The sequence below is a fragment of the Saccoglossus kowalevskii genome, chromosome 3 (assembly GCF_978046115.1).
Source record: "Saccoglossus kowalevskii chromosome 3, keSacKowa6.1, whole genome shotgun sequence".
NCBI classification, from domain to species: domain Eukaryota; kingdom Metazoa; phylum Hemichordata; class Enteropneusta; family Harrimaniidae; genus Saccoglossus; species Saccoglossus kowalevskii.
In genome coordinates, this window is record NC_140643.1 from 42381247 (window position 1) to 42408414 (window position 27168).

Sequence of the window (27168 nt, forward strand, 5' to 3'; positions counted from 1 at the left end):
GTCTTACTTTTTGGCCTTACTACTATATTTCCAAGATTTATGTACATTTTAATTTGTAGTTGGTACATAAATCATACAGTTTGTTTCATAATCAGATCAAAGATGACCGAATAACGGCTGTTTTTATTTTTGGCCATATCTCTGTCACTAATGTATCATTTTCATTGATATTTAGCATGTCATAAATGGATACAAGTACATTTCATTTCTGGCGGCCATCTTGTTTGTTTGAAATGTGATAACTTGGACATGCTTAGACATTTTTGAATCGGGTCTATGCCTAGCTTACTCTTATTTAACGTATTATTTTGAGCTGATATTTATTGAAACTGCTAATTTTAGGACACTGCCTTCACCATATTCAACACAAGAGGGCGCTTGACTTGTACAAATGGTCTATTAGCCACTTTATCCGGAACTAACAATTCAAATATAAAGAGTTGCAATTGCTGTATTCCCTACCCCAGAATCTCAAATACGGTCATTGCACATATGTTAACATTGTAAGCCCCATGTAAAAATTTATTGTAGGGCACCATGGCAACAAGCATTCATATTCATGAATACATGGTAATGTAATTTTAGTGCCTCATTCCCATCCTCAGACTTGCATTTTTTTGAAACATACTTTAAACAATTTTAGCAAGTGCAATAACATAGACATGCACCTCAATTTGTTTTACTTTCACTTGTGATCTATGTTTTTCTTTGCTATGTCTTAAACCGGAGTTCGAATTTGATGTAAATAAACAATCTGTTGTATACGCCACTTACGACTCAAGTTTCAAGGACACGCTCGCGACAACCCCTCCGCTTTAATACGATGACGAGCACAAAGAGAACTTTCAAAAATTTAACGGGGACTGTGTCATTTTCGATGACTTGTTTATTATGAAAATTGCTATTGCTTTTTATGAGAGATTATTATTTTATGGTATTAAACTTCTCATTTAATTACATTGAGTAATCTCATATGATCCACAGATGATGTCAAAGTCGTCAACTGGTGTGTCACGCGAAACGAATAAACGGAATATGGCATTCGTGAAATCATATACAAATTTGTTATCACGTATTTCCATCTGGTGGCTCAACTGGTTGATTCTGCTATCCCATAAACAACCTTTGAAAATAGAAGATTTAGGATGTTTGCCTGAAGAATTTGAATGTAATTATGTGAAAAACCAATTTCGTAAAGCGTTGCTAATTGAACGGGTAATTTATATTAATTGTAGCTTTTGTATCTTCTATATAGTCCATAATAGACTAGATTTGATTTGTTCATGCTATATATGCTTCACATTAAGTTGGTATATGACTACTGCAAATAATACTGATGCATTTTGTATTATTATTATTATTTCTATTTTAATTTTATTTGTTTGTGTTTACTGAAGGTTAATGCAAATACTATATTGAACGTAGCAGTCCCCAATAAATGTTGTCCTCTACCAGCAACTTAATTTACATCATTCATCTACATGTTTATGCATCCGATGTACTCTTACTCGGTGTATATATATGTGTATATAGTTTGTGTATCTATAACCATAACTCTTTTGTTCTGACAATACTTCATAATATCATAATATAGGATAATAGTATTAAATATTCACAAACACCGTCGCTGTGGAGGATATGTTGGCGTCTATACAGCCATGAACTAATTGAAACAGGTGTTATACGGGTCATAAGTATTTTGAGTAACACTGTGCCACCACTATGCATAGCCAGAATTGTTAATTATTCTAGTCGATGGTTCTATGACACAAGAACAATGACCGTAAGTATCATAATGTATAGTGTAGAAAATACATAGTAATATTGCATAATTAGCACGAATGACGCAATTCTTACTAACCTGTTTCACTTTCATCTCTTCTTGCTATAATTCACAATGTTCACTTTAAATTACTTAATATACTTTTAACTGGACATGTTTAACACCTACTAATATACATTGCGCTGGTGCTCAATTGCCTTCCTAGAAAAACATATTTCTCATTACTCGTTAGAAATGTTCAATCAAAAGTGTGACCTATATTTATAGCTTTAGGGGTGGGCTGGATGTAAAACGCTGTACCGCATGACTTGATCCTTGTTGTGATGAGTGTAGATGGGAATTTATTCACGAGAAGTCCATCCCAAAATTATGCAAATAAGCTACCAACAATTATTAAACTGCTTAAATGACTTCTACATGGAATTGTTGGTACAAAATGCATTCTTTTCGATTCCTTCATAAAACCACTTGCGAATATTTTTATCATTTTCAGTTAATGCCATTTCAATATTTTTTGAAAACTAATAGCTCAATTACTTTGATACTTGGTATGTTTCGTAACAATTTGAGATAGCAATTGCCATAGCAACAACCATATAAACTATTATGGCTGTGATTTAGAAAATTGTGATAACAATAATCATGGCAAATCACTAATATATCACCATATGGAATATTATCAACTTTGTTTCGAGGAAGACACTAGAATTACCGCGCAAATTATTCTTCACATTCACCGAGTTTTGAAATGCACGTTCACGTGGCTGTTAATCTAATTCAATACAACTGGGTGTATAGCTGCATAGAAATATGCTAGACCTGATAAGGTTTTGGTGAAAATTCAATAAATCGAAAATCTATTAGTTGAATTGTTATAATGATTTGTGATAATGCGAAGCCCTTATGAGATTTTATATGTTATTAATATACTCCCCATGCAAAAACCATTGAGCGATAGGCCAATTGGTTTATTTTTACTGACTTTCGTCACATTTTCAGAACACTTCGTACGTGACTGTGGACGAATTTCTCAACAACGGATTTGTACTCGTAATGATAGTGTTTGTGTTCCTAATATTAAACTTGAACACTTGGCTGACAGCATGGGGAATGACTATGCACATTGGCATCAAAATGAAAACAGCGATACAGGTATGAATACAATGTACAAGGCGTCTGTTACGGCAACCGATGAGGGTAATGGCCAAGCTTTTAAAAAGTGCTATGTCTTTTGTTTTGTTTTTGTTACGTATTTTACGCATTCATAATTAAAATTTCATTTGCTTTTTAAAACTATTTTGTCGATATCTAATTTAATAAAATACGAGAACAAAAAATGAAAAACAAAAACATAACTCTTTTCAAAGAGCATAGCCGTTACCCTCTTCGGTTGCCGCAATGTCAAGTCATTTGAAATATGTGTATGCTATAACTTCGTATACTGTGAATTGCTTTAATTTAGCAAAAGTTTCATTTTAGTCAGTATAAGTCAGTGTGAAATATTATAGACAGTATTTTGTAATTTTTGTAAATGTTATAAAAATTAGTAATACTTAGATATATGAAAAACTGTAATCAAATTATTTTAGCATCTTTGGAGATTGTCAGCCGATGTTCAATCAGGTTAGGATATTCAACACATTAAATGGCTTTTTCGCTTGGTCAATAAAACAGTAGTTTATTTCGATTTTATTAATCATTACGCCGTATTTTATCCCTTTAATAGAACTTAGTGTATGAACAAACTTTACGAGCATCAACACAACTTGAAAAGCAGCTATTAATTGGACAGGCTCTCAATCACATGTCCGTGGATGCGGTAGCAGTGCAATGGTTCTTTCACTACTCCAGCATGATATTCGCTGCACCAATCCAAGTATGTCATTACATTAACAAAATTACATTTCTTCAATTCCGGGAGAGTTCATACCAAGATTTAGTATGTATTTTCTTTGCGATACTGTATACACATAATATAATAACTATGTTGGCATTATAAACGCTTAATTGTTAGATTTTAAAATATAACTGGTATTGTTCAATAAATAATTGCACTTATGAACAAAAAGGCAAGTATTGCAACATAGATCACAACGTCTAATAGCTTAGATAAATGATTGTATTTGCCTTAAATTTATCCTATGATACATAGATTTTATTTATTATTATTGGTATATCTATAGCGTCATGTTTTTCGAATATGAATATGAATAATCTTACTGACACTTTTATTTATTTGCTTTTATATCACTAGATTCTATTTATTTGTATCCTGCTGGTTTGGAAACTAGGTCCAGTTGGATGTGTTGGTTTAGGATTTGTAGTTATCGCACTGCCACTGCAGTTTAAAATCGCACGTGAACAGAGGATAGCCCAACAACAAACTATTGTAAGTTATTATAATTCCGCTGTTCATTTATGTTGATAAGTGTGATCGTATGAGTCTACTACATATCGATGGTTATATTCCTGTAGAAATACTTTACATCATTGAGCATCAACAAAATATGTTGACATGCGCAAACCCCAGACCACGCACCTTTCACATTGTCTATTTTATTTCATGGTAAACAAGGTAAAACTTGCCAGTCATGTGGGTTGCAACAGCTTCACAACTCAGACTTTTGGGTAGTGTGTGATGTTAGCTAGACATATGATGTAATATCGTAGCACTTGTAAAACAACTTTAACATAACCCGTCTATCAATAGCAATCAGCAGATACAAGGTTAAAAAAGACAACAGAATTTCTGCAAGGTATTAAATTCTTGAAGCTTTGTGGGTGGGAGGAATTATTTGCCTCTCGGATTTTGTGTACACGAGATGAAGAAATGAAACAAACAGTGAAAGTGGGATTATATTTTGCCTATTCAAGTAAGTTGATAGTCAAACATAATAATATTTATTGTCATTGTACATATGTACTGAAAAAAACGAATACATCATTTCTGTCTTACATTAATCAGATGGGATACTGTCTTAATAATAATTTCATATTGAATTTTCAACGTTTTCTTTTGTTTTCAATCAGCAATCATGTCACAGTCTTTACCGGTCATCGTTCCATTGTTTGTAAGTATATTTTATAGCACATTTAGTAGTGTGTAAATGAATATATAGCATGTTCGTTCATCTTATCAGCGTACGCATTTTATTTATAAAATCATTTAGTTAATGTCATTTTGACTCTGATGTGTATGATGTCTATCCCCGAATCGAACCCACACTATCCATGAAACTAAGCGAACACTAAAACCATTACGCCACACGTAAGGTGGTTTCCATGGGAGTAACGTGAGGTCAAACGACCTAAATCGTCTGTGACTAATAGCAAACTGATCGTCTGTTACGGTTTTCGCTCTGGCAAGTGTTTAATAAACATATTATCTACGGCTGACAGTTTCGATGGTGGAATATGGGGAAAAAGTACGATCTAATCGACTACCTTTGCGATATATTTTTGAGTAGCACGTTTAGTGTCACGCAAATTTTTTAGGAGAAATCATGGCTTTACTGTGCCGATAAAATCTTAATATCCAATAAAACACTAACAATTACTAAAATATCACCAGAAATACTAAATATCAGCTCAAAACTTACACGACTCTAAATATGTGCGTGACAGTACCATTTAATACACGAATTGACGTACTTGCAATACGGTAATTGTTGATGTGCATATTCTAACATCGTTATATAAAATGTACGTTATCACATGTTAGTACGTATTGAAGCTATAACCAAAATACCTTCACGAATTCTGAAATACGGACTGCAACAAATGATATCCAAAAGAAATTGGTACTAAAAATCTTTTTAATTTGTTAAATGGTACACCTTGTGTTAATGTTAACTAATTGTGCATCTGTTCCGGCATTGTACATGCTCTACATTATTGCTTCAACTATTAAACGTTATTACTATTTATTAATCACTCAACTCTATTCCTTTAATCCACCTTATACAATGACAAATCGTGCCATTTTTTTCATTCAGTTGTTTGGTACTTATTCAATGTTGAACACAACGCCGTTAACACCCGATTTGTTATTCTCGTCACTGGCTTTAACAAGTTTGTTTGTTGGACCACTATTCATGATGCCAATGTATATTAAATATCTCGTGGAGGCAATTTCAAGCATTAGAAGACTTGACAAGTTTTTATACTTGGACAACACAATGACAAATCAGTCAACTATTGACGAAGATTTCACGGAAGATTATATTGATGTGAAGGTAAATGTTACCGGTTTGTTGTATATGCATAATGGTTATTATTCTTCATTTTGAATAATTTTTGTAATCACCATCATTTCATATTGACCCTTCGTTGAATACTCGTAATGAAGGTAGCATTATTGATTAAAATATTTATGAACTACCAACACATCCGATAGTGATATAAAAGCAACAACGTCCAAAGCATTTAGTGTAGGAAACAAAAACTGAGAGACACAACACAGCCGAATACCTATCCACCGTCCACATAATATGCATTGTTCAAGGATCTAAGAACCTGCAATTCAAAATCAAGATAGAAGATAGAAATACACTATCGTGGTATTGGATAATATTGAGCACAGCGCTTAAACGTTGTATTTTTTACAGAATAAATACCAAACACCCACAGACGACTGTCCATTGCTGATGACCACGACAGTAGCATATACAACAGCTTATAGTAACTCGAATCAACAACCACAACTACAGAATTTGAATTGTAAGGACATTCATAACAACGTAATTGAGGTAAGTTTGTCTGAGTAAAATCGGTAATTTCAATAGTTAATTTTAGTATTTTGATCTAATGAATGAATAAAATAAATTAAATTATCAAATTGTATTTCAAATCGTAATATTAAAAGTCAAGGACATGTCGGAACCACAGAAAAATTATAAACTGACATTATGAACATGACCTGAAATTCATACAGTCGCACATAAATCTTCTGTGGCAATATTGGATCCTAGTCATTCACTTTTGCGGTGTATACTTTTGACCTTTGTCCCGAAAATATAGCAAAGTTTTATGAATCATATGGGGAATATGTGCTTGCCTATATAGTTATATTGTTCAGTACAGATATACTTAATAAACTGATACTGTGACCTTGAGCCTCGACGTTTTTCTCTAAAAAAATGTCACATGTATATTACATGAGGAACACGTGCACGTGTCATTCCCAGCTAGTCCCTTCTACATACATAAATACATACTGTGATCTTTTGTCCTGTTTTCCAAGTCTTAAGACCCTGTATATTTTTCTTCTGTAGTTATGGCAACAAAAATACATAAACTCGTACGATAATCTTTACCTTGACATTTGACCTCAAATCTAGTACGGTCATGTGAATCCCATGTATGTAAATTGTGATAAAGTGTCTATTTTTCTTACAGTATAAAATACATACTATAACTTTGAAATTTGACCCTTTGTCATAAAAAGGTTGCCGTGTGGGTGACATATGTAACATTTGTGGCAAGTTTGAATTTCTTAATGTGTCCTTAATTACATAAATATTGCTAGATCCTTGCTGGTTCATTTTCCTGGGACAGAGATTCCAAGGCACCTGTTTTGCACGAAATTGATGTGAGAATTTCCCAAGGTAAAATTGCACGTAAATATTTATATAATAATCATTATATGTGAACATTTCATAGTGTCAACTCGTTACTTGATTATTAATTCATAATTTATTAATGCCTTGTTCTGTTAATGTGGGTGAATATGGTATTCAAACCATTATTATCACTATCAATACTTACTGGAATCATTCGTACGTGTAAACGGATATGTAAATTATGTAATCACTTGTGTAATTTACAGGTACTCTTAGTATCATTGTCGGCAAAGTTGGTTCTGGTAAATCTTCTTTATTGTCGGCCATTCTCGCAGAGATGAATACACTTTCTGGAACTATATCCTTTGAGAGGTATGTACGAATTGATATGATATTTGCAGTAATATATATTCATTAATATAGTATATTAATATACCAATTGTGTTTTATTTTATTTATCTAGAGATCGACACCGTGTATCATATGCGGCACAAAAACCATGGTTGCAGAACGCATCTTTGAAAGATAATATTCTTTTCGGAGAGACATATGACCCAGTTAGGCAAGTGAATTATTTGTATTAATTAGTTAGTTTAAGAAAAACCCACATATCCATACGGATATGCAAATGAGATGAAATAATCTGTCTAAAATGTTGGCACCCCATAATTTTTGTTGAATGTTATTGTTAAATAAAAACACGATCAAAGTTACACTCTTGCACATACAAAAATATCAAGAACCATAAAATAGCTATGCAATATAGTCTATGTATTAATTAAAAACAAATTCATTGACACCCAGATCGAAAGGGAATGAAAATATTTGAAAATCGCCACAATATTGAAAATGAAATTCTCTGGGTACTGAGTCTCGGTGAGAGTTTTTATGTCATTAAAGTTTCGTTGATTTTTTAATGTCGATGTCAAAACTTCGTAAACAATAAGTGTCCATATATTGAATTGAGTTTATTTTGATAATTTGTTTTTGTTTGCTGCATTTGCATATAAATTTAATAAACGCTGGATTAACAGAATGTCTATGAACATCTTAGATGAAGACTTTCCTGGCGATCTTCGTCTATGAACATAATGTAATAATAACGCCTCGCCCTGATGTTCCTGGTATGGAAGTTATTTTTTACTCGTGGTGAGGTCATCACGTATAGACAATTAACTTCTATACCAATCTGATTAAAATCTGATGTAGTGTACGGGCTTTAATTATTTTGGCTATAAACTTATTTTAATTTTATTTTTTATTACTTTTGTTATTAATGCCTTTTAATTTTATTATTTTACTTTGATTTTGATTTTGTGATTTTTTTTTAATTCTGCCCTACCTACATCTGAGCCGATGCCTATGTAACGAGATTTCAACGAGACCCACTATCGACGATTTTAGTCAACGAATCACAGACCTCCTTCTATAGCGCACATGATGACGTCACCGGGCGGAGTCGGGTGGCAAACACTCAAATAAAATGGCGGATTATACCGACGTTAGCGACCGAGAATAACACGGCTTTACGGTAAGTTTATCATTGTCAAATGCAACGAAAGTCATTTTTATGTTAATATTGTGGCTCGAATGGTTCGACTTTAGATCGTTATTTTGCATAGTTATTCTGGGAGTGACGATTTTGTTTCCACCGTTTCGACCGAACACCAGTGTCTTTTTCCAGTCGCCTGCCCTGGAGACGGGTGATGTTTTGTTGAAGATCGGGCCAACATCGTCTACGGTATTGAAGCCGTAGCTGTAAATATTCATCAAATTGTATCAACATTTTGTACATTATACAATAACTCTTTATTAAAGTAATTGAGCTGATTTGAACTGGAATAAAATATTTTTTATTTGGAACACATCGCAATTGATCAGGAAATATTTGTTTGCTCCAATTTTCTGCGTCGATGCCGTGGGCCGGTGACCGTTATACAATTTAAAATCAGTTTGCATTATTTACTATAGCTGTTTACAGTGTTCTAATCATTACAATTTACTTATTTTTTTGCTTCCATTCTAGATAATTATGCTCAGTGATGTAAAATTGAAGCGATGACTGAATGAACGAACCTTGGCTGGCGAAGATGTATCTGGAAGTGTACACATTTGTTGGAAGTGAAAAAAATATTCAATGTAATGACAAAAAATGTAAAATGCTGAGGAATTTCTTTTGCAAATAAAAATATACTAGCAATTTTCTATTAATGGTTTATTCAAGCTGGCAAAATATAATGTACAGAAAGATTGCCCGTAGAGTATCGCTACACTGAAAAGTAAGCAACCGACAGCCTGTATAAAAGGGGGGCTGTGATTGGCTGTTACTTACGCGAGATTTGAACGGGACTTACATAGGCGTCGGATCAGATGTAGGTAGGGCGGAATTAAAAAAAATCACAAAATCAAAGTAAAATAATAAAATAAATAAAATAAAAGGGCATTAATAACAAAAGTAATAAAAAATAAAATTAAAATAAGTTTATAGCCAAAATAATTAAAGCCCGTACACTACATCAGATTTTAATCAGATTGCTTCTATACAAACCTCAAAACAAGGCTATGGAGTCTGTCACAGTACTCGCTGTTGTGTTATTTACAGTGATTTCGTTAAATTCGTAGATACCAATCTGTTCTAGATGTTTGTTGCCTTAATGTGGATTTACAAGTTCTTCCCGGTGGTGACATGATTGAGATTGGTGAACAGGGTGTCAACCTAAGTGGAGGCCAAAAACAACGCATAAGTTTGGCTAGAGCTCTATATACCAAATCTGATATAGTCATTTTGGTGAGTAATGACACTTTATTGCATGATATTGCGGTTATGTAGTTTTGTTTGAAGATTTCGTATTTTTGACTCCCGTGTGCGAAGCATTAAAAGGGAGTCTTTGCAGTTAGTGTGTCTGTCTGTGTGTCTGTCTGTGTGTGTGTGTGTGTGTGTCTGTTCCATCGATATCTCAAGAACCAATGTTCGGATTTCAATGAAAATTGGTATATAGCTTGTCTGGGGCAATGCGCAAATTAGATTAGATTTTGGTTGATATCCATGCATATTAATGAGCTCATCTGCATAATAATGTGTGAATTTTAAGCTATTTCAGTTATAGCTCAAGAAGCATTAAAACGATTTTTATGTAACTTGGTAAGAATGTTACTAATGATTGGCTGCTGCAATTCATTGTTGTATTTTACATTTTAATTAAAATTTAGCATTTTTTATGTATTTTTTTAATATTTTTTTTTAAAGTTTTTTATGCCCAATTGCATGAATACAACTAATAGGAATCGGTGAGTGGACTTATTTGCATAATGATGCGCATGCGTATTCTATTTTTTATGATCAGCAATTTATGATGGTGTCAGCTATTTTGTTATTTCCAGTGTGTTGTACAAAAACGAAGCAAGTGCTCGGGAGATGAAATGTATGTATCAGTTTACATTATGAAAAGGTCTAAGAAAATACATGTATGATTTTTTATTATCGTATAAGTAAATAAATAAATAATTAATTGAACAAATGTATAACCTCAATGACTGTGAAACGAATTACTGTGCAAGCTAGTTTACATTCACGAGTGGTGTACAATTACATTCAAGCCACGGAACATTGAACCCTGTGTGAGCCCAGTCAAGAAAATAATGAATTTGAGATTCATCATCGCCAAAACCATGGCAGTGTTGAAGATATGAAAATGGTTGGTAGGTTCAATTTCATGGTAAAATGTTGTGTAAATTCGTTGTACTTGTGAATCCTGATTTATCACCGTATTATTGAACGCGAGAACAAATATGGTGACCTCCAGCATCAATGTAGTTGTATCAAGTCGCTGCCGCAAGGAAATATTTCCTTTGTATCGCTTACCAACATTGTATTGTACTTCTTTCCTTTATTTTCCTTTACACATTTGGAAACTTGCATGGTGCACTTTCACCCCCCACCTTCCCCAAATTACGAAGCTATCATGTCGATTAGTAGGTATAGGATGTCTATTGTGTTGATGACTACGTCGTTGTGTAAGGGCTCCTCGTACGTAAAATGGGGCACAATAAAAGTAAAAATATCTATTTACACAGAGCTGACAAAATTCGTCTACATGTGTAAATTCATGTTGGGATTTGGAGAAAAAAAACTCGTAAAACATACCGTGACAGGAGTGATCAATTTTGGTGCGGATTGTTGGTGGGCTGATCAGCATGTCGGATTATTTCTGAGAACGTTCTTCCTGTGGGAAATCACAAAATCATTAGCACTAAGTAAGCTGGTTTACCTTATTTTTGTGTCAGAGTACCCTGTACAAATGGCATGAATCGACATGCGATGATTACCAAAACAATTTGACAATCGGTGTCTCATTTGTTCACCGCTCCCTCAACACGGTGATTTGTTATGACGGTGGTTTGTTATGAGCGGTATTTTTTCCCGGCCCTTTTCGTCGGAAATTACGAATTCATTGGCTCTAATATATCCTAGTTTACTTTAGTTGTTTCATCCGATTATTCTGTACATTGATTTTACCACAGTCCCGGGACTGTGATTTTACCTAGCAAAGGAAACAATCGGTGTTTGGCTTTGTTATATTTACACTATTGCAACACCTTATGTGGGCCCCCAGCGTGAGCCTCGTGTTTCACTATTTTTTTCATTGAATATTACACCGCACGATATCCCTTCAAATCGGAAGGCACATTTATTGCTCGAGTTACTGTTCCTATTAAGTTAAGCCATGGAGCAAAAAAGAAAATATGGTTAAGCTGAATACCATGCTTCATGCGAAATGTATAGACCGTGATGTCGGCATTAACTACTGGATGCACAGTGGAAACCACTGGGGCAATGCTACGCTGACCGGAAGGTGACCGGCGTCTCCTGCCTGGTAAAAAAACAAACATGCGGGACGGGCTGCAGGGTTTTAAGCCATAGTAGATGTTTTCGAAACGAAAATTAGCGAATAGGTTTTGTTTCGAGCCACTTAAAATGTCCTGTGTGTATTTTTGATTGGAACTCATCGCGTGCGACGTGTCCCAGATAGTGTCTATTTATAGTCTATGGGCTACTGTAGACCCCCCTCCCCTCCCTTAGGGATTTTCATTGACCATAATTTTTCGTTAGCCAGGACCCTCAGCTATCTTAATCAGGTTGTTTACCATAAAATTGGTGGTGGGTGTGAGAGCCACGGCTGTTGCCATGGCAACGTATTTATAAAATAAGGGAAATGAAGAAAATGACATATCTCTGTAAGTAAACAACATACAAACTCAAAATAAATGTCTATGTATATAATTTTGATAAAGCCCAGTTGATGACCATGACCATGACCTTGGTCATTCAAGGTCAGGGTCATTGTGTAAACAAAAGAAATTTTGAAAAAAAAATATGCTTGGAAGTTGAGGCCAGAATTAATTTTCCAACATTTTAGATGGATGACACCTAAGCATATACTCCTTGGAATGTCATTATGGCATTTGACAGGAAGAGCAGACATCGTGAAGTTGGTGAACAGATTTGGGCACTGTGTGTCATAATCAGTTATACTAGAAATCCTGACTGCTATCCACATGGTTATAAAATCCCATGATAGTCCAATTCCACATGATAGTCCATTCCAAAACACAAGGTAATGAAGTGCTGCACCTCTGTTGGGACAATTTTGATGTCAATGAAGAGACAACATCTAGTGATTCACGAGACAGTCAATGACCAATCAAATGATGACAATTATGAATTACCTGTCATGGCCAGGGCAAAGATGCGATCAGTGACAGATGAAGTTAAAATAATAGAGCAATTTTTTTGTCAAAAAAACATGTTGAACCCAGCCTTAGTGTTCAGATTACTGAGCCTCAACAAACAAGAGAATATATTTCAGACGTCAAAGTATCTGACATGATATGAGGTTGGATTTCTCTTACTGGAGAGAGAAGAGAAGAATGAGAATCAATAGTGGAATACATGCCTCCAGTAAATGCCCCAATCACTGAAAACATGACTGTGATGAATGTGCTAACGATTTCCCAGGAGGCATCTGCTGCTGTTAGTCAGCCCTACACGATTGTTACATTCGATCTAGCTGCTGCATATGGAATTGTATGGACGTATCCAGATCGACTCAAGAATGTCATCATTTAACATGGGGCATTCCACATGGCGTGTGCATATATAGATGCATTGGGGAAATATATGAAAGGTAGTGGATTGGAGGAAGTTGTGGTTGAATTCACAGTATGTGCAAGTGGGTCGATAGACAAAGTCATGAATGGGTAACATTACAATAGGGCCAGGCTTGTTATCAGAACATCATTGGACGCTCTAGGTCGACTGTTGTTGACTTTATTCCATGACGATGTAGGTGAAGTCATTGACGAAGTAGATATGAAGTTAATGTCCAACTTAGCAAACAAGCCAAACTCAGAGAACTTGTGGAAAACCCAATATGGAAAGAATGGATACAGAAGTATGATGAGTACAAGGACAAGTTGCGTGCTGGAGAAAAAGGCAAAGCACCACAGTTATGGATAGGGTAGATGGATAAGGCATGGCTCCTTATGAGTTTCCTTAGGGCTGAACGTCAATGACATCACCTTTCATATGGCCTGTCTGAATGAATAGTTCCCTCTCTTCTTTAGTCAAGAAAATCCAAACTATGCAATTTATACATCACTGTACTTGAATGTACTCCTTAAACTTTCACACACACACCCTGGAGAATCTGCAGTGCAGAAGAAGATCACTGCATTTCAAAATTTTATCAATTCCTTCATGATACCTGATGTGCACAATCTGTATTGCATATAATCAGGGACACCAGTTTCAGACGAAATATCCATTGATTTACTTGCAGTTGACATACATGGCACCAACGCATACAAGAGATTCATATAAAAGAGACTTGTGCAGAAGACTTTTAATGCACCAATCAAGAGACTGAAGTTGAAGTAGTTTGCATCGATGGCAGTGAAACAGTTTGTAACAAGTTCAACAAAGAAGACAAAGGAACTGGTGGCAGAAATGTATTTGGGCAGCTCATACTACTTGCAATGAATCATGATCTATGCATGGAAAATGTGATGGCATACCCAGTGCAAACTGGAAGAGGGACATACTGTGACAAGCAGGCCAGATCCTGTGGTTCATATTATTGATGGAAATGCAATGTTCCAATCACTAACACAAATCCCACAAACCTTTGAAGAGTTGGCTCGGCGTATATTTGCGAAGCTCTCAAATATTACCTGTGTTGACTTTATCAGAGATACATACCGGACTCAGAGTATCAGGAATATAGAGAGGGAACGCCATGACACATTACATCCACATTCCCAAAATTAGAAAGTACACATTAAATACACATTATTTTAGCACATATAGTCAAGTAGGCCACTACTACACCTATTTTACCAATTTACATTTGATATGCTATTGATTCTAGACAATGCCTCGATATTATTTTTCAGGAGAAAGCCAACACCGGAATCATTCTCTACTGCTGTCATATTGCAATACACTGCATAGATTCAAGTGCCATCATAGTCCGATCTCCTGATACAAATGTTTTTCTCTTGCTGATGAAGTTTTCACAGAATATCAGAATACCACTAATCGTGGACACTGGTGTTGCAGACAAGCAAAGGTTGATCAACATCAGCTCAGCAGTCCAGGCAATTGGCAATGAGCTATGCAATACATTGCTTTCATTTCACGCATTCACTGGCTGTGATTCTATAAGCATGGTGATGAAGAAGAGGATACTGGAAATGATTACTACAACATACAAGATGATACATTTGATGACGATGATGAATATGTTGTTGATGGAGGAAGTGATGATGGCGATGATTACATATGACTTTTCTGACAATATGTAAATGTGTATATATTTACTCGAAAAAAGGATAACATTTCAGTGATAATCCACTGATAATAAAGGAAGGAAACTTTAAAAGTGTTAATACTCATCCCTATATGATTGTTAAGATAAATGAAAAGTGCTATTATAGAGATTACAAAGGAAAAGTATAATAGTAGAAGTATAGCAAAACTGTATGTTTGACACATGCTATGTTTTTCACCTTAATAATGAAGTATAATAACTACAATGTTGAATAATCAAGCATTTGTAATATTTTCTTGAATAATAACGAAATAGTTCAAGAAAGGAAATGAATTTTGGGACAAAATCTCAAATTTTAGACCAAAATCCTGTTTTTTTTCTATTGTTCTTTGTGACCTTGACCTTGTATGACCAAGGTCATGGTTACAATCAATCGGGCCTCACCAGAACTATATACCTAGACACTAAGTTTGTGTTTTTTTGTTGCTTAGTTTTAGAGATATGACATTTTCTAAAATTCTCATATTTCATCACTGCGTTGCCATGGATACAATCTGGCGCCCACACCCACCATTAATATTATGGCAAACAGGCAGATTTCATTAGCTGAGGGTTCCATCTAACTAAAAAACATGATGTGCAAAAATCCCTAAGCGGGGGGATGGTTTCGGTTATTGGCCCCCAGTCTATTATACGCAGTAACAAATGAGACGCGTTGGGGATTACTTTGAATTTTATGTACCGAGAAGTACGTCTGCCGTAAATTGTTAATATTTGTTATGGTACTGAGCTGTACGATGGTTGTAATTTTACCATATCGATTTTCGTGATTTACAAACCAATCCAAAATATTGTGATGCCTTCCTTATTAATATATGTAACTGAAAATAAATAAATATAATATTTATTGACACACATATTGATATTAAGATAGTGGTTTGAATTTTAGATATTTAGATTGTGATTGTTTGTCAGAAATTTACATAGTTGTTCTTGCTACTTCACGTTTTCCGTGTTAACTAAATTTCTAAAATATTTTTAAATGCCCTATAAGTTTATTTTGGGCATTTATTTGTTTACTATTTTTGTTGCATTTCATTTTCCCCAATGTTTTATGAATTATTTCAGTTTTCTTTTTAATGTTGCAATTTTGTGTAGACTTTTTATGCATATTTTTAAGTAGGCTTATTGTAGGTATACGATGTATATGTGTGTAGATGACTACTGGTGGCTCCTTATTTAATAGATTATTCATAATTTGTTTATCATTTTCAAATATTCCCGAATATTACATCATGATCCCTATTCCCTCAGCACACGGGAGTTCTTTCTAAGCTTTCTTTGATCTATTTTAACACAAATACATCTTGTATCGTATTCAAGTGACAATTCATTCATGCCCTGTTGTCTCTTTGTTGACAGGATGATTCGTTATCAGCTTTGGATGTACATGTAGGTGAGCATGTGATGGAAAAAGCTATCTTGGGATTTCTTCTGGGCAGCAATCGCACTGTTATCCTCGTAACACATCAGTTGCAGTATCTGAAACATGCAGATCAGGTGAAACTAAAAAATGTTTAGATTTATAATTAAATATTCAATTAAAGTATTATATTTTTTATAATTCTGACAGATAGTTATTATTACACAATGTTTTTTATGTCTGGAAACCCCAGTTCTTCAGATATACAGTCATTGTTAAATTCGTTACAACTTGAGTAACGTTATCTGGGGTACACACTCCAGGTAAATTGGTACCATTGTTTATTTGTTTCGACGTTTTATTTGACTTCTCAGTTTTCCACTTATATATATTAGGTCAATTAAAAACAGCTTTACTATATCTATTGATTTGTGAATTTTCCGCTATAGGTGTTAGTGAGTCATGGTTAAACACCGGCGTGGATAGCTTCAAAAAATAGTTATCGGTATTGTTTATCGTAAACCAAACACACCAATGTGTGCCTGGACATATTATCTCAAACATCCAGGAAATGCATTATCCACGGGGACTGCAGGTCAAAAAAACTCTGCATATCAAAACTATATTACTACTATACATAGCAACAATTTCCAACAAATAATTGACGTTCCTACCCGATCCATATACAATAGCAATATTGACCATTGTCTTAACTTCTATGACTTCTTCATTGAGAGCAGCACAATCGAAAAAGATATGATTTAAATCATGTTTTAAACGATAGATAAGCTTAATACTCGTATGATTTATTTCTTGCAATCCAATTTTATTTGTATCTGACTTGAACTCTTCATCATGGGACAATATTCCAAATAACTTTCATAACACATTTCACGTTATCGCAACTAAACATGTTCCATCCCAGCCAAACCACTCTAAAACCGGAACATTAAATAAGCCATGTTTAACCAAAATACTTTTAATATCAATCAAAGCAAAGCATAAATTATTAAATTAAAATTAAAAAGACAACTCTATAAACCAACTCTATAAACTCTATAAACTCTATAATATCGTTCTGAGAGAGCAGTATGTAAATCAACGTAATCGGCTAACACAATTACTAAAATACGCTGGTAACAAAAATAACATTTGGAGCATTATCAGTGAAGTATTAAACAAATCCTCTTCTGGAAACTTTGGTCCGAAAAATCCTACAATGTATATTACTACTGATTCCTTCATCTCGTACTTCACGAATGTTGGTATTGGTTTAGCTTCTCAAATAAAATGTTCAACAAATTTCAACAACTATCTTGAACAGGGTCCCCCTAATTCATTCTTTTTTCTCTCCAGTTTCTTTTCAAGATATTATACTGCAATAGCAACCGGGTATGATGCTATTCATTCAAAAAATCAAAAATTCCACAGATTGTATCTCCAATCAACTTGCCCACAACTTAAACTGTTCATTACTAAAAGGGATATTCCCAGACAGCTTAACAATTGTAAAAGTTATTCCACTGTACAAAACAGGCTCACCATCGGAAGTCGAAAACTGCCCTTCTATTTAAATTTTTCTGTTTTTTTGGGTAAAATATTTGAATTTCTTATACTTAATTTCTTGTACTTACCTGGATAAACATTTTCCAAAGTTCAATTCGGATTCCGCGCCAAACATAGAACAAAATTAGCATTGTCAGACTTATGACAGATATTTCTGAACATATGGTAAGTAGGTGCCCGACTTTGGATTTATTTATCGATCTGCGGAGAGCGTTTGATACCATCGACCACTCCATTTTGTCAAGGAAATTGGAACATTTCAGATAAATCTAATTTACAATTACGTAAACAGTATGATCATGTCAATATACGTCACCATCATATTTTAGGCGGGGTCCCACAGGGTTCCACCCTAGGTCCGCTGCTTTTTCTAATTTACATAAACGATATATGTAGTTCAGAATCTTTGCTAATGCCACGAATTTTTTTTTCATCCAACAGTTCCAAAACTTAATTTGAACAATTTAGATAAGGAACTAAGGCATGTTAATATTGAAGGGCAGCTCACAATTAACTATAAACCGATTGAATGTGTATTTCATTCTATCTACCTTGGTAATTAGTTATTTTTAGCATGTTATTCCCGTATCTTTCCATGTTTGTGTAGATGCGCAATCAGTAAAAGATTCTCATAGTCTATATATGTTAATTAGCTAAATTCAATACTAAGTGTTTGTTTATAGTATATATATCTTGTATAATAACGATGGTTTGCTCAAATAAATTTTGTACATTACTCTCAAATATGTTTCTCGTGACTACGATATCACCGTTTAAATCGACTTCAGCCGTATTTAGCATTTCAACTATCAAATGACGACAAAACAATTATAATAAATGAAATGGTGAAGACAAACTCGTCAGACCCGTCATCTTGTTGAATTGCCTACTATTTAGGTACTGGTCATGGAAAATGGAAAGATAACACATCAAGGAAAATTATCTCATATACGAAGATACAATAAAGACTTGTTTGAAAAATGGCGAAGTTGTATAATTGATATTTCCGGATCGGGGAGGAAAAATGACGTAGATATAGAAACAAAGGAGAATATATCTAATGATATAAAACGTTTGAAACACTTTTGTAACGATAATGGTATGATTCCACGTTTATTATTTACTTTTGATAACTAAGTTTAACTTACAGTGGATATCACAGATTGATGTGTCAAATTATCAAATTACAGCCGCGCTGATTGAAGAGGAAGAACGCCAATCCGGTCCTGTCCGGAAAGTATTTTATTCCTACGCCAAAGCTCTCAAGTTACCTCATGTGATGTTGATTTTTATATTATTTTTTCTGGAAATTACTGCAAATATTTCTATTAACATGTGGTTATCTTCGTGGTCCCAAGAAAGCCAGACGAATATATATAGTTCTGAGGTAATAAGTAATTCGTTGTATCTGTAAAACAGTTTTATACTAATATATTCTGCATATTAAGCAGTCATTTCAGTTGAAACTGAAAAGAACCTGGATTTATTTTAAGTCAATCTTTTTTATAATGTATTCAAATATTGGAATATATTTCCATCTGTAATAAAGTTTAGGATTACACCTTAAAGATGGATACTGTTATTATACAGCGCTAATGACCATTGACACGAATATTTTCTGAAACGGCAAAATTATTCCATGTGCATGGCTATTAGAATGTCCTAAGTAAAAGCTAATATATAATTACAACCCTAAAGTATATGTGCTTTTTCAGCAATTTTAAATTCACAATGTCTGCCATAGTAGGATGTAATGTCATGGGCAAGTCATTGTTTCCATGGAAACAAGTTTGCTTATACTGTAAGTTTTTGTGGTGCCTAAAAAAATTATACAAGTTACTAATCCAGTTCTAAATTACATGTAGATTCGATGTTCGGCATTCATCCATATATATTAAATATTCACATTTTTTTTATTAAATACAGGTTGTGCAGCATAATTTGCTCCGGTATTACTTCAGTCGATATGCAATAATAGTACTCATATTTGTATTGCTGGCAATATTAACATGTCACTACCAAGTTATGTTCTCCATTGCTGCGGCAAAACGATTGTTTATCAAATTACTGCACGGAATCACGCATGCACCAAACCGATTCTTCGATATCACTCCTATTGGTCGTATTCTTAATAGGTTTTCACATGATACGATGGTGGTGGACCTGGTGAGTCAATTTATGTGTGTTAATTGATATGTTGCAGTAATAATATCATAACCAATCGACCCAACATGTATATTTCAAGAAAGACATGGTTTGTGAACATGAACTAATAACTCAAACGACTCATCAGCTATGAAACATCTGTTTAGCACGCATACGAATATTCTCAACTACTTTATTCACATTTACTTTTTTATTTGCCTGATACAGAGAATCTGGATGTGCATCAGTGGTTTAATGAGTGTTGTTGTTCAACTTTCTACTACGTTTCTGGTTAATTTTATTCTTACACCTTATATAATCACTATAATAATACTTGTTGTTTTTATAACAAGTCGTGTTGTTCGTTATGGCGTTAGACTACCAAGGTAACATTCAGTTTTTTGTTGATTACGTAACACTACTCAGTATTATCGTCATATCATATCATCGTTAAAAAAATAATTTATACCTTAAGCATCGCCATCAAACCATGTTTTTTCCGGTGTGCAAAACAAAGCTGACACTCGCAATTATTATTTAAATACTACATGTGTATTAGTGAAATATGTGAACGATATGCCGTTGTATAATATGTTAAACAATATGTAATAGGATATGCTGAATTGTTAATTCACTGACATCGAGTTACAAAAATAACCACGCCCACTTTTGATAAGCCACGCTCAACTTGTAACTTGATGTTCAACTTCGAGTTATACATTTTGTTGAACGTCCACGTTGTTTTGTTTAAAGTTCAAATTCAGTAACTCAAATTTTAATTAACTGTTAACGAGTTACGGGAAACATAAAACGTTAAATAAAACAAAAAATCTATGTTCCCCGTAAGTCAATGTTCGATTAACTGTTTTGTTTGAATACCGAGTTAAAATTTAGTCGTGGTTTCTCAAAAGTGGGCATGGTTTTCAAAATATGAACGTGGTCATTTTTGTAAATCGAACAATTCAGGATCTCATTTAATGAATGAAATCATATATCTTACAGAGAGTTGAAGTGTCTTGACAGTAAAACGACATCTCCCATAATATCACATTTTAGTGAAACGATTACTGGATTGTCTACTATAAAAGCATATAGGTAATTCGGTGTTCTAGATAACATAATTCACTATGTACACAGACCAGGATTCTCTGACTAATGTCTAAATTTAATGCCATGTTAGATAAGAATTAAGTATTATTTTAGTTAATAGCGATGATCATCCCTTTCTTTTCATTTTAGAGTAGAGCGAAGATTCCATAAAAAAATGATAGACAATTTAGACAGAAACAACGCATGCCAACTTTATCTGGCCACGTCAGTATACTGGTTAGGGTGGCGTTTGGTAAGTTTAGACATCATTGCATTGCAATATCAATAAATCCCTTGTAATTAATGTCTCTAAATACAATAAATTACTATATATAGTAGTCGCTAATACATATACACTATACATATATGGGTATATTGATTGGTGTACGGTTTTCAGGCAATGTTTTCAAGTGACGTACTCTTTCATTTTATAAATATGTGTTTAGGTTGAACATTCGATTTCAATTGAGTGGTTGAGAAACTAGTGTAGATGGTGTATAACCTTATTATTATACATCTTTGCCTTCCAAGGATACATCCAAAAGATTTAGAACAGAATCAGCGAACTTCTTTGTATGGAGTCCGGTATAACCCTGATGGCAACCATGTTTGTTTTTATTATTAGAGAACTTTACGCGCGTAATCATTCCATATTTGGAATTCGCAACTACTTAACTTAACGCAACTACTTAACTTAATCCTACCTTATATGGTAGGATGAAAATACTACGTAAAATACTGCAAAATTACGGCACGCTGTAACTTACGGCGTTACGGTGACAGATGTATAATAATAAAAGTGTTTGTTTGGTATTAATATTTGCAACCGTTTTTAAATCCCATTCATGTGATTATTATGTTTTTCATAGAACACTATTGGAGCCACCTTTGTACTTTTTACTGGATTTGGAGCACTTCTAGCGGGTGTTTATTTTAATATGAGACCAAGTGATGTTGGCTTAGCTATCGCCACAGCTTTATCAGTAAGTGAAGTTGTACCCACTACTTTTCCGCTGTTTCTTTACGGAATGTTGAATTATAGACATAAATAATCTTGACTATCGCTACTGTGACGTAATTATTATGCCTAATTAGACTTTACCATTTATCAGGCATCTACCTGTATTAGTGCATTGCTGGTGAATATTGTTGACTTCGTATACTATATCAATGGCGTCGAACGGTTGATTGAGTATTCGCGTGTTCAGACAGAACTGTATGAAGGTAATTTATCAAAATTGTTGCCACTGTACATTACACATGTTTTGGTAAGAATATAACCTACCAATCATTGTTATGGTAGTAAGAACTGGAATCATTGACTTATTTTTGTTTTTTAAATATATTTGTTATATATTATGTACACTAAGCTTAGTAATCACAATGTTAGTGTATATAAACAAGAATATATATATCTGTTTTCGTTTAGGCACCATAGTTCCTCCAGATCATTGGCCAAATGAAGGATCTATATCGCTGAAAAATATATCGGTCCGTTATGCAGAAGGTTTGGCTCCGGTTCTACAAAATATGACATTACAAATAAAAGCAAAACAGAAAGTATGTATTGTGTTTGTTGTAATCATGGTGTATGTAAATTGTAAAGCTTTGACAATACATTTCGAAAGCTGTGATCGAGGATTCGTTTGAGGAAATCGGACATATCTAACATTCTTATGACGCCCGTGATCTAAGAGAATACTACAACAATATAATATCGTGGTTATTATCTATAAAATCGTACTAATACGTATATTTATGTTTTACTGTTGCTACTGTGTACGATGAGGTTGTGGTAATTATTATAATTGTCATTATATGAACTAAAAATGTTCTGAGGACACATTTATCTACGTTTTGATTCTTTTCCTAGGTTGGGATATGCGGCCGTACTGGGAGTGGCAAGTCTTCTCTTACACTGGCAATACTTCGAATGATTGATGTATACCAAGGTATAATTATTACCATGTACCTTGGATTAAACATGATGAGATTCGAACCCATCTCTTCTACATGGCCGGTGTTTGAAACAAAGAAACACGGTAGTCGCTATCTGTAAATTCATTTAGACCCGCTCTCGTCCTGCTCACTAAGCTGCGCCACATCGATATATGTATGGCCACTATATTTTGCAGTCCTTAATCATCTCGCCACAAATTCTACTCCATGCTTTATTGTTCTCGACTACGTCCACTTCACTCACATTTCCTCCGTATTTCTCCTAAATCACTTAAATATTTTATTGATTTTCACGAACACACCAAATCATACGACGCACGGGAAGTCAGGCTAGTTTACTATCTTCAACGACGACCACGATAGAGTGCCAAAATTCCCAAGATGGACATTCCAATATCTCACACTGACAAAATAATCTCCTTCTCAAAATTAGATAATTTCCGCTCTGTCATGTGCGCGCGATGCAAATTACAGTTATTTTCGGCCGTGCAACCCATTACAGAGAAATGTAGAAACAAGAAATAGAATCTTCAAATAAACCAACCTTACATAGAGGCACTTATATTTCACTGTAAACTCAAAATCAAGCATGGTTGCCAACACAACACGAAATGGCAACGCCCCAGCAACCATGGGTAAAAAATTGTCATAAAATTGTCATGTGCTGAAGACACACATTACACATACCACAGTACCGCTAATTGAGTTTCCATGAACGTCAATGTTAACCTTCATAAGCTATCACTAATTCAGCCAAGCTATTAAAATTTCGTTACATCCAAATCAAAGATGATTCAGTCAAAACACAAACCGAACCTCATGCTTGTCAGACAGCTGACACCAGCACGTACCTTTAAAACCATTTGGCCTAAGCACTGTCCGAGAAATACAAGGCAAGTCTCATACAGATGTGGAATTTATCGGAAAACTGGGCAAGGAAAACTGGCATTTAAATAGTCTGATCAATATTGATTGTAATATACAAACCATTATAGCCTGGAATAAATGACAAGACACAGACTAGTAACACGTATAAAAGATTGCGTGAGGAACGCATGCAATAGTTGTTGAACATAATTTTTGTTATTTGTAATTAAATAAACATATACCAGTACATAATGTTGGGATTAGAACACTAATCAACTACTGATTATCATTATCCTCGAAAACAAATAGTTTCCTTTAAGTATAACACGATTGTTGTATGTCTCCCATTCCTCCCAGAATGATTTTTAGAATTTGGTTAATAAAATAAAATGTCAAACGGTAAAGGTAGTTTGCCTGTGATGGCCGTATTTGATATAAGACCAAACAATGACTTTGTGTTCTAGGGTAAATCTATTGAGTTTTATGTTAAGCACAGATGCATTGCTTGTTTCTTTTCAATGATAGGTCAAGTTATCATTGACGGTATCGATGTATCTCGAGTCCCAGTATTGACTCTTCGAAATAGCATATCTATCATTCCACAGGACCCAGTCATGTTTTCTGGTACCATAAGGTAGACACATTAAGTTGCTTAATTTAATTCCTGTCACACTAGATATTTTTCACATACAGTTACCAGGTGATACTAGTATTTATGTATTGTAGTAAACAGTGATATTAAGAATATTGCAAATTCATTCGGTTACAGATTCAATTTGGATCCAGAACGTAGATACAGTTGCCAGGATTTGTGGCATGCTTTGGAGATTGCACAGTTGAAAGATTGTATTACGGTACAAGATGGTGGATTAGGTAAATTAATTTGTTGCAATACCGTCTATTGAAAACCATGACAACTTGAAAAATTGGCGATATATCATATCTTGTTCCGAAGTTCATACCAGTATTAATTTCTTGCAGATGCATATGTGACGGAAGGTGGCCACAATTTCAGTACTGGACAGAGGCAGTTGTTTTCTTTAGCACGTGCGTTTTTACACAAAAGTCAGATTGTGATTTTGGATGAAGCTACTGCTTCGATAGATGTGCACACGGTGAGTTGATAATATAACATTATCCAAGAGAGAAACAATACATTATGGCGTGTTTCTGGTGCACGTGATATTTTGTTCGATTACGTAAGTAACTTGTTGGATATGGAAGCGCTAAGTCACTAGTTTGTGCATTATCCAAGCACGCCCTTTCGAAGGCCATAAACAATTACCGGTATGCAAATGAGACAGATGCGCAGGAACATTTCAGTCCAAATTTGGCAAGAAGGACATAAAACGCATTAGATCATTTAACCGAAAAACATTTATTCTGTCCCGTTTCTAAGTTTATTAATTACTTTTCTAATTGCATTTACTCTTTTCTTATGTCAAACCACAGAGAGTGCATTGACAACAATGTGCTAAACAGCGGATTTGCTTTTTTGCGTTTTCGTTGCTATTTTACTAAACTACAAATACTATAACTTGGCGTACAGTGTTGCTTGCTAAGTGAGCAGTATCTACTGTCATCTTCATATTTCAACCGACGATACCATTGCATGCGTAGACCAAGTTTGTTGAATACAGTCGTCAGTATTCACGAGCTTCCACTGGACGGCAAAAACGTACATGCAATAAGGACTGCTTGAAAAAAAGTTGAAATTTAGGATCGAAAAACTAGTATCCATATCGAGTTTTTGAGAAAGATGTAATTTGCTGTAATATTACTTTGATATAGGCGAGATCACTTATTGTCTTACACTACCTTTTCATCCTTGGACTATGAAAATAAAACCCGTTTTCATTAAACGTTTGTATTTGCTAATTTGCTTGTGGTTATATGTAAACATTTTCATTGAGTGATTCTCGGAACAGGCAAATGCACAGTAAGCCCATGAGGTCCCTTTAAACATATAACACGTATTTATCTTCGTATTTATTTCAACAGGAGGCTATTTTGCAGAATGTTTTAGCTACGGCATTTGCTGAGAAAACCGTCATAACAATAGCGGTAATAAAATATCCACTACTGTAACAATTAAATCTGTTTAATATACATGTATTAATATTATAATTTATCATTGATTACGTTCGAGGTCGTTGTATGAGAAACATGATGGAAGTTGGAAGCTGGTTAACATCTTTTTTATTATGTATTTTCCAGCATCGTATATCTACTATCTTCGACTGTGACATTGTATTGGTGCTAAGCGAAGGTAAACTTGTTGAATATGATTCGCCGCAAAAGCTGCTTAGTAATAAAAATAGTGTATTTGCGTCATTGGTAAATGGAAGAAGTTAACACGTCACTGGTTTATGAAAATCAGTTAATTATTTCGTCATTGGTTAATAAAAGCAGGCCAAGCATGATTGGTGAAAGAAAGCGGTTAATCGTTGCGTCATTGTGACAAATTTGGCACTATTTTTGGGTTATTGGTTATATTAACTAATAAGTTGTGTATTTAGGTTATAGTACTGTAAAAACTATATAATTTAATGGAATAAACGCATATCACATAATATACTTAATGGTGCCCAGTGGTTGCTCAGCAACTAGTATCCACTAGTATCCAGGTGTACACAGATCAGGTCATGGTTTTATTGGCATGCACTTACAGGTGGGTGTATGGATTTTTAGTAGGTTGTAGGTTGAAGTGATGAATGGAACTGCTTTTGTGATGCAAAGTAGTTCAGTATGCTGGATAATTCTACAGTGTGATGTGGGCAGTTGTCCATTAGTGAGCATCTCCTGCAAATTCTCTACGTTCCACTATAGTCTCCGGTCAGTCAAAATGACTATTTTGAACTGTAGGCATTAATCTGCGATTCAGCCAATGACGGAGAGAGAAATCTAGGTCAGGGGAAGCCTTATTAGCTCACAGATTTTCTTCAC

At 34.4% G+C, this 27168-nt stretch overlaps 1 protein-coding gene and 1 long non-coding RNA gene across 2 annotated transcripts; both read left to right on the top strand.

Annotated features, from left to right (window-relative positions):
- Positions 1-1035: 1035 nt before the first annotated feature.
- LOC144358013 (ATP-binding cassette sub-family C member 9-like) lies at positions 1036-26799 on the top strand. Its single transcript, XM_085497515.1, has 26 exons — positions 1036-1215; positions 2783-2935; positions 3510-3659; positions 4038-4172; positions 4494-4656; positions 4814-4854; positions 5779-6018; positions 6391-6531; positions 7311-7389; positions 7611-7716; positions 7808-7906; positions 9967-10132; positions 16596-16733; positions 19060-19261; positions 19353-19549; positions 20089-20297; positions 21547-21649; positions 22266-22379; positions 22509-22620; positions 22826-22956; positions 23270-23348; positions 24748-24856; positions 24992-25095; positions 25204-25337; positions 26224-26286; positions 26440-26799. Exons 1-26 carry the CDS (start codon positions 1036-1038, stop codon positions 26575-26577), a joined length of 3486 nt encoding a protein of 1161 aa, XP_085353641.1. The 3' UTR covers positions 26578-26799.
- On the top strand, positions 8223-9544 carry LOC146747994 (uncharacterized). Its single transcript, XR_014928906.1, has 2 exons — positions 8223-8875; positions 9371-9544. It is a non-coding gene; the product is annotated as an uncharacterized LOC146747994 (long non-coding RNA).
- Positions 26800-27168: the final 369 nt, after the last annotated feature.

Coding starts and splice junctions, on each gene's coding strand:
- LOC144358013 (XM_085497515.1), top strand. CDS start 1,036: ATGGCATTCGTGAAATCATATACAAATTTGTTATCACGTATTTCCATC. Junction 4,173..4,493: donor TAGCCCAACAACAAACTATT/GTAAGTTATTAT, acceptor GTCTATCAATAG/CAATCAGCAGATACAAGGTT. Junction 10,133..16,595: donor AATCTGATATAGTCATTTTG/GTGAGTAATGAC, acceptor CTTTGTTGACAG/GATGATTCGTTATCAGCTTT.